Source organism: Pyxicephalus adspersus, chromosome 2 (assembly GCF_032062135.1).
Source record: "Pyxicephalus adspersus chromosome 2, UCB_Pads_2.0, whole genome shotgun sequence".
Taxonomy (NCBI): Eukaryota; Metazoa; Chordata; class Amphibia; order Anura; family Pyxicephalidae; genus Pyxicephalus; species Pyxicephalus adspersus.
In genome coordinates this window covers 113336093-113345839 of record NC_092859.1, presented here as the reverse complement: position 1 = coordinate 113345839, position 9747 = coordinate 113336093, and the positions used below count along the sequence as shown (strand labels likewise).

At 35.3% G+C, this 9747-nt stretch overlaps 1 protein-coding gene across 1 annotated transcript in view; it reads right to left on the bottom strand.

Annotated features, from left to right (window-relative positions):
- Positions 1-90: 90 nt before the first annotated feature.
- Positions 91-9747, bottom strand: part of LOC140324217 (NACHT, LRR and PYD domains-containing protein 1 homolog) — a gene marked incomplete at its 3' end in the record, with an annotated part of 13933 nt that continues 4276 nt past the window's right edge. The window contains 6 exon segments of the mRNA XM_072401900.1: positions 91-258; positions 831-917; positions 2193-3897; positions 4734-4772; positions 6146-6265; positions 6424-6756. Coding sequence (XP_072258001.1) covers positions 91-258; positions 831-917; positions 2193-3897; positions 4734-4772; positions 6146-6265; positions 6424-6756 — 2452 coding nt within the window.

The following is a 9747-nucleotide window of genomic DNA, read 5'->3' as shown; positions in this document are numbered from 1 at the left end:
ACCTGGGCAATGCCAGGTAATTAGCTAGTATATATATATAAACTAGAAGGTGCAAGAGACTTTTAAGCAGACATAAAACCAAATACTCACATAGTTTTTTTAAGTGTCTTATTCTCTGCCAAGCTGGAAATCATATTTTCTGTTCCTGCATCTTGTATGTCATTGTCACATAAGTTTAATGTTTCCAGTGATGTGTTCTTTTTAAGGGCCATCCAGACTTGCTGTACACCAATTGGACCAAGCTGGTTTATTGGTAGCCTGAAAGTGCAAAAGCTCAAATAAAATCTGTGTTTACAGACTGGACACATTATCCTGTGATTACCAATTTAATAATATATTTTTGTATATTACAATTAACTAGTTAGGGAAAGTTTAGAAAGTATAAAGATAAGTAATATTTACAAATTACCAACTCATTATAAAACAGTAATAGTTGCCATAGTTTTAAAATAAAAACAGAATCCAGTTATTTCTTCATAGTACATTACTTCTATGCACATTACAGAGAAGGCAAATCCAGGCTGTCAATTGCAGCCTGTAGGCCAAGAAGGAATTTGTTTGATGATTAAACAGCCCATAATGATGTTACAGCATTTTGTTTACTTTGGGGTTTGAACTAAAATTCCACTTTACATATGTGGCATCAGATAGAGTTTTATTGCAGAGAGGAACATGCCATGTCTCTTCTGCAATAAATATTCTTACCCGCTTGATTGCCACCCCATATGTCAAATTCCACTGAGCTGCTCAATGACATGTTGGAAACTTAAAAAAAGTCATTTAACTTTTACTATAAAATTTTACATAAATAAGATAAAAGTGTTACTTACAAAAGTTCTGTGATGGCACATTTTGGATGTTCAAGAATATTCCTTAAAGTTTTCCCAGATTTTGGGGTGAGCATATTTGAAGTTAATCTAAGATAACAAGCAAAAGACTTTAAAATAGTGTTTTAATGTGCATTCATGCAGTTTTATTGTGTAAATACAAATATAAGCTAAATTTAGGTAGTGCTTTAAGTTTGAGTAAAGAACTTATGAATATAATCCTTTTCTTGGGTTTAATAAATTATAGGATGGTCTTAGGAAAGAAAATACACCAAAACATCCCATTGTTCAGAACCTCATTGTTCAGAAATTGAAACACATAATGGTTTAAAAATAGCAAATGAATTATGGCAGTATACTCTCACCTTATTAATTTGCCCTGTATACCAAGCATATAACGGAAGAAGCAAGACTAAATGGGAATTCAGCTAGAAAATAGTAGACAGCTTTCACTTCTTGGGTTTATTGTTAAAAACAAGGAATCCAGCAGTCAGGAAATAGGAAGCAAACTCCTGTAAGAGCATGGATGAAAGTCCTACATGCAGATGTGTCTACAGTTATCGGAAATGTCCAGGATATAAAGGAGAGCCAAAACTACTGATGCCTTTAAAATTTGATGTTGGCTTAGCTTTCAAAGGGGTGCCAACATTTTGGAAATTACCAAATACAATGTCCTTCTGATGAAACTAAACAGTGAAACATGTGTAAGTGTAAGGACAGAAAAGTGTACATTTGGGGCATGATAGGCATAACTTTGTTTTAAATAATGAGGAAATTGTACAATATGCTAATTTTTTATATATTCATTGTATATGTAATTAAATAAATATAGAAAAATGTTACAAATTAGGTGTATAATGTGTAAAATAAATAATAAAGTGTGATTAGGTATCTAGGAAAATCCCAATTCAGAACTGAAATTGATGATAAATACAGGGATGTGGTACCAAAACTATATCTTCCAATATAACAAGTGTAAATTTTCTAAGTGTCCGATGGACAAAAAAAATGGACAAACAACAACATCATCAACAAACCAACAACATCAACAAACCAAGTTTTTACTAGGAGCCCAGCTGACCAGACTAGCTGTTCTATTTTGGACTCATCAAGAGAAGAATTGAAGTAGAATTAAACTACAAATTCAACACAAGGTAAAATAGGAATAATATATCGAGCAACACAATGGATAGCTACAGTAGCAATAAAATATTATCTTTATTATTAATAAGATAATAATATTTAATTTCCTTCTTTCATCCCTCTGCATTGCAACCTAGATCAACTCAGTATTTAAAATAAATCTCAAACAATATAAAAATATTATTTACTTTAATTTTGTATGATTTTTTTCAGTATACTTACATGACTTGTTTTGAATTTCTGATAATGTCCTCTAAACATTGAAGCTTTTCATCCCGAAGGTCACACAAGGATAAATTAAGCATCTCCAACTTGGACTTTTCCAAACTGTACTGTATTGCTCTAATATCCAGGGCATTTAGTGGTGTATCAAATAAATTCACATTGGTAAACCTACTGGAAAGATGGTGAGTGACAGAATCGTTGTGTGTTTCATAAATATAATGGAAAAGTTTTAGCAGCTCTGCCTCAGTAGGTTCCTTACTAAGCCAGTTTTTAAAACAGGTTTGTAAAATGAGTACTTCATAGCCATTTAACTCTTTTTTTTCTTTAGTAAGGCTGTCAATGTCTTTGTAATTCATAAAACCCATGAAAAAACTGATGAAGTTGTGAAACTCAACACTGTGTTTTGAAGGAATATTCTGTAAAACAGAGAATGTACTTTGATGACAGGAAAGAGTTTCTGAGACCCAAAAATCTAAGCAATCCACACATTCCTTTGCCCCTCCAGAGTTATGGACTTCCCATACACAGTGCAATGCAGCAAACATGTCCCTAATGCTAGCATGCCTATATCGAAGAGCATTACCGGCAGGTAACTTCTTAAAAAAGAACACACATAATTCCTGAAGAAGTTGTTGTGTATGCACACAGGTCACGTACAGATCCTGAACCTGAATTTCTTCTTTGCCATCCACAAGGTTGTCATAGGACAAGAGAGCTACTTTCTTAACAATGCATCTTAATTTCTTTGGGACATTTGCTTCTGTGGCACAACATGGCTCATTGGTATCACATGACAAGACTTTCTGTAGGCACAGCTTCAGAAGTGACACCATCATCTCACTGCGAGTGCTCAGTTTTTCTTTGTAATATACTAAACCACGTTTTTTGGACAATTCACATAATGCACTGCTGAGAAGAGGGATGGAGGCCAAACTGGATAAGTTATGTTCTTCTATAAACTGGCAAATATTTTGGGAAATCTCATCTCCTGAGCAAGACTTTGTGCAGAATTCTTTGATTTCTTCATCTGAAAATTCTTTTAGTATAAATGTTCTTTCAAAATACTCCTTTGTATTTACCAGGTTTGCACTAGTTAAACAGGATGTAACCAAGATATCTGTGTTAGGTAGAAGCACTTTGGAAAAAATACTCAAAATGAGATCTTCTATTGGAAGTGGATAATCAATGTCAACGTGGGTTCCAGAGAATGTATTTTTTTCTTTTATTTTAAAGTCATCCATTCCATCAAATATTATAAGAAGCCTTTCTGGTTCAAAAAGTTGTGTTAGTATGGGTTCCAACTCTTTACACTTAGAAATCAGAAGCTGTCTCAAACTTACAGGCATATTGATGGACTTGAGCTCAGTGAAAGTAAAATGGATCACACAATCATAGATCATTTCCTGGTGCTTCAATGCCCATTTTTTCTGAAGACCTTCAACTAAGCTGCTTTTCCCTATTCCTGCCTCTCCTGCCAGTAGCATTCTCCTGGAGGCTATGTTCTTGGAGTCTTTGGTGAATAACTGTTCAGAAGATATTGCATCTAATGCCTTTTCAGAGATGGCATTGGATACTGTGCATAGTGGTGTTAGGTGATGTGTCCTCCATTCAGGAATCAAGAGAGTTCTTGGCATACAACTGCTTAGTAAATCAGAAGACCAATATAAATTCTTTATACGTTGTCTGTAATGCTCAATAAAACCTGTAAAATAAGTAAATCGGTAAACTTGATTGATCAGTATCAGTACTTGATCAGTAAACTGTGATTTATAAAGGCCAACAATTTGCTTTGTCAAAAGCACTGTTGCTAGAAAATAGTTTTGCAATGGTGGTTCCTCTAAAAATATAGCTGCGACAGGTTTAATCATTGTCTCCCAAAGCATTATTTTTATATCAACATTACAATGAATTTTAGATCATTTTAAACTTGAAACCATATTTTTAAATGTATTCTGGCAACTCCACCATGGCAGCCACAATTATCCTAAAAGTAAATATGTCCTAATCATTACAAAATATTATATGCAGAGTTCCCAGTAACCATCATGTTGCTGTACTGGTGCATTGTCATAAAGTCACAGTTACAGCTGGTTAAGTTGATATAACAGACAATACACCCGGTTTAAAATTACTCTAAAACTAATGTTTGTGGTACAAAATATGGTAGAAATGTGTCCTTCCACACCTCCTTTTCCCTTCCTGATTGTTATCAATATTCTGATATACAATTCCGATACATCTGTATTCTTTAGTATTTAAGCAAATCTTTGGAGAAAAATGCCTCTATATATAATAAATTGCAACATGTCTGCAACATTCTTACTTCAAATCTTAGTACACAGAGCCCTTAAATTTCTTTCTATTTAAAAGTAAAATGCTGTTGTTCAATTGCTATTGTGATGTATTTGTTTTTCTGAATTGAGATTGAGCTACTAATCATAAAAAAAACTCCCAATTGATAAACTTAAGTAGTAGTTTTCACAGCCAAGATATATTTGTGTAGAAATGTATAAAAAAAAAAAATAGAAGTATTCTTACCAAATATCGGTTCTTTGGACAGTAAATACTCTGTATTGTCTGTGAAAATAAAGCATGGTTTGTAATGAAAATGTGGTATTATTTTGGGTAAACCTATATAAAAGAATAAAAAGAGCCTGATAACAATAAAGATTCAGGTGCTTAAGTAAATCAGTTGCATGAAAAGATGAATTCATTTTTAACAGATTTCCTCTTTAAATTGGCCTTTTACCTGCTTGGAGTTCAGCATTAAAGTATCAAATACAATGTAGTTTGAAAACCAAGCAACATATAGAACTCATATATTATTTAAAAAGTTTCAAACCTCTGGGGTAGAATTCATAGTGTTTGTTTTATATATTAGGGACATTGCACAGGGCACAATGATGCTGACAAAATGTTTGTTATAGTGTGCCATGTATTTTTTTTTTCTTTCTTAACTATGTCCTAGTAAGTACAAAATCACTCTTTCTTTTTTTTTAATTAAAAAATAGTGAGAGGCAGTAAAATATAATCTTCAGTAGGGACCAATGGTCTCTAAACATTTGGTGAAATAAATCATAGCAGCTGGAGAACCAGAAGGGAACTCCACCAGCTTACTGTTACATAAACTAGCACCCTACCACTGACTTCGAGAATTCTGGTACGGGTATTATTATTATTATAACAGGATTTATATAGCGCCAAGATATTACGCAGCGCTGTACATGTACAGGGGTTGCAAATGACAGACTAATACAGACAGTGATACAGGAGGAGAGGACCCTGCCTCGAAGAGCTTACAATCCAGTAGGGGGGAATTTACACACAATAGGATGGGAGATATGTAGTGGTGGGAAGTAGTGTTGCCTGTTTATATTGTCCTATTACTGATGCTTTAGTCCACAGTATTGGTTTCAAGTCTACTAACCTTTCCTTTGTCCTGTAGAACTGTTTTGGCTGCACATGTGTCCATATAATATTTCAAACTTACATCTTGTCTACCACAGAATCAACTCATAATGGCCTAGTGTAATAATTAAACTTCTATTTTGCCCTGTCGATCCTCCTCCATTCCTCCATGAACTATAATAATTGAAACAACTAAATTTAATGTATTATTCTTTTAGATGTCATCCTTTAGCTAAATAGATTGATCGTGTAAAAAAGAAAATGGGGTAGTGCCAACCCAGATGGACAAAGATAGCTGGGAAGATGTAGTCATCAGAAGTTTAGTTTGGCCTTCTGAGGAGAGCAAAGCCCCAGTCTCTGCATTACTGAGGTGCACATGTTTTAACACTGATGGTTCTCCTAAGAGGTAACACGTGAGATTGATAGTCATCAGTAGTAATTGTATTCAAGAGTATTTATCTTCTATGTGAATTCAAATAAGAAAAAAATGGCACATTGACCTAGTAGTTTATGCACACTACAGTAGAAAGTATTGGTCTTACCATCTAATGTTTGTCTTATTTGCTTCTTTCTTTTACAGAAGATCCATATAAACATTATAAGTAGTATTAAAGCTGCTCCAATTGCTGATAGAAGGTAAATGTGAATATTTTGTTTTCTTTCTATTGATAAAAAATGAAAAATTGGATTTTACTGGATCTATAGTGATGAAAAATAAACACATGCTTCCTTTTCTGATATTGCATTTGACTGCATTATACTCCAAATAAACACAGACATCAGATTTACAAAAAAACACATCATTTTATAATTGGCTTACCTTGGATAATAAGTTCAATCCATGTTGTTTGTATGTGATTTAAATCTACAATACAGGCATATTTCCCAGCATCAGATTTATGTAATTTGATCAGGAAGAGAGACAAATTTCCTTTGTGAAATTCTTCTGGAAACATTTTTGTTCGACCTTGGAATTCATGTGCCTGATATTTTGGTTGGTCTTTTCCATAATGAAAGCTGTGAACAACAGCATCGCTCTCTGTCTGCCAGTTCACAATCAAGTCTTTTAGTAGGAATGTGTCCTTGTATGTAACAATACAGGGTAACAATACGCCTTCTCCAACAGTGCCGTTTACTAGTGTTAAACTGTAGCCTATGTAAAGCAAAATTCAATTAGAAATAAAGTAATTCCACATATGCATAAAGGCCTTCCACTTATTTTACACTGCTAAGAAATTGCCCTAAATGAGACTGAAAGTACAAAACATAGGATGTGGATGAGACTTTCCTGTTAAGACTGAAATTCATTTCCACTAGACAATACTGTATTTTCTCAAAAAGGTACAAATATTGCATAAAGGTATTGTATAAAAGATAATTGCAGCTAGCACTATGCATGCTTTATCTTTGCCACAGTCCTATCATTTTAGCACCAAGTACTTTGAAAGTTTAAAAAAAAAAAAAAGCTAACTGTAAAATTGTATTACACTCAATAATGTACATAGAAAATTTACCCTAACGTCTAAATGTAGTTTGGTACTCCAGGTAAAAATATTTAGCAGATTCTCATCCTCATTGGAAGGGGTAAATGTTTGCTTTACTTGGTGTAGATTGATAAGGAGTAAATGTACTTTATTCCCTGTGTCTGCAACAAGTGATGCTCTCCTGTGCTGACCATCACTCTGTTTTATGGACAGGGCCTGGCATCATCCCATACAATATAGGGCTTCTGAAAAGGCTGTGTGGGGCTAGCAAGAGAAGGAATGTACTGACTGCTAAAGCAGGAAGGTATATGGTAAGTTTTTTTCCTAAACTATCGACCCCTTTACAAAATAGGCAGTTTACCCCTGCAGTAACAAAGAGGACCCATTGTAAGGGTAAATAATACCTTTACATGGTTAAATAATACTTTTATGCGGTTAAACAATACCTTTGTACGGTTCAATTTTAATGTTACACATAACATTTTTGCTTTTTGCATTAAATTCTATATGAGTCCTAACTGTGCAACAAAAGCTAGTAAAGGCAATGGCCAAATTTCATCATAGCCTTAATCTCCCTTGAATTCTGAGTTACACACCATGTAGTGAACTCTGTTGTGGATTATAAGAACACTGTTACTCTTAAGCAGAAAATAAACATTATTATATTCATGTGAGGTACATTGACCTATAATGTGTATGCCAATCAGTGGATCAAGCTGATAAATCACTTCTGGGTCACAATAAATATTACTGTATGGAATGTTTTATTTAAATTTATATGCTCTTTTATACATATTTATAATGACATTTTTTCCAGTTCCAATACATCCGTATGTGCTGCTATTCTTAATATATATTGTAATTTGTTCAGACTATATTGGCAATTGATAAAAAAAGAAACACATAGGTACCTCAATTGCATTACGTAAAGCACGTACTGAATTAAATCTTTGTCTATCCAACCAAGCTGCTTACCAGTTGCAACGGACGAGACATAAGTTCTATTATTGTGGTAATAGACCTGGTACATTACTTGCTAAAAGATTACGAACACTGACGCCACGGTATACTCCGATCTCCCTCCGTACTGCCACTAAACACATAACTAGTAACCCCTTGGATATAGTTCAGGAGTTCCAGACCAAGTTGTCGAACCTTTATTCGGCGTCCCTGGAGATGGACGCAGGCAAAGCTGGTCGCTTTTTTGCTAATATAGTTTTGCCTAAAATCAACAATACAGATCTAGAGGGGTTGCAGCGAGATATTACAGCTTCAGAAATATATTAGCTATTAAATTATTAAAAGTGGGTAAACGTCCCGGTCCAGATGGGTTCTCCTCATTGTTTTACAAAAAAATGTCAACTGCCTTAATACCTCATCTGCAAATTATGTTCAACGATTTGAAGCAAGGGCGGGTTTTCCAAACAGAATCCTTGAAAGCATCTATTGTTATAATACCTAAACCTTCGGCCGACCACACATCCTGGGCGAATTATCGACCTATTTCGCTTCTCAACATAGATGTGAAAATCTTGGCTAAAATTTTAGCCGCAAGGCTGAATAAATTCCTAGGCTGTCTAATACATGGCGATCAGGTGGGCTTTGTCCCGCGACGCCAAGCTGGAGATAATGTTCGCAGAGCCCTCCAGCTATTACATCTCTCCCATTCTAAATCAATAGAAAGTATGATGTTATCGTTGGATGTGCGGAAAGCCCTTGATTCAATATCATGGCAATATTTGTTCTATGCTCTCAAGAGATGGGGTTTTGGCACTCATTTTTTGCATTGGATCGCGGCATTGTATGCCTCACCGTCTGCTACAGTGAAGTATATGGGCTATGTCTCAACCCCATTTCCGATTCTGCGGGGGACCAGACAGGGCTGTCCCCTTTCTCCCATACTGTTTATATTAGCTCTGGAACCCCTAGCAGCAGCCATTCGTGTAAATCAAAATATAGCTGGGATTGAGGTGTTCCATATGGTTCACAAAGTTATGTTGTTTGCAGACGATATATTGTTAACACTCACAGCTCCAATCACGACTTTGCCAAATTTGCACAGTTTACTCACTCAATTTTCAGAGATATCAGGGTTAGTAATTAATAATGAAAAGTCCAAAGCTTTAAATGTTTCCTTGCCATCATCAGTAGTTGAAGCATTGCAACCCCATTTTGCCTTTAAATGGTTGAGAGTTATCCCATATCTGGGTATTAAACTCACTTCTCATCTATCTTCTATGTACCAAGCTAATTATCCGCCTTTGTTTCGCGAGCTTTCTATCCTGCGTTCTAATAGGCGCAATTTTCCGATATCTTGGATAGGTAGAATACATGCCATCAAAATGACCTACCTTCCGAAATTATTGTACCTGTTCCGTACACTTCCAATACCAGTTCCTATGCAAGTTCTCAAAGATGAACAGAGGAAGGTGTTGCGATTTATCTGGGACCCAGGGAGACCACGGGTGCCAGACAGGATACTGTACCGTCATAGGCTAAAAGGGGGACTTTCGGTTCCAAACTTGAGTAGATATATGCAGGCTGCTCAGCTGGCTCCATTAGTGGCACTTCACCGATCTACAGATTCTCCAATTTGGGCTAAACTGTACGCTGTAGAGTTACCTGCGGTGCAAATATATAATCTCCTATGGTTGCCTTCC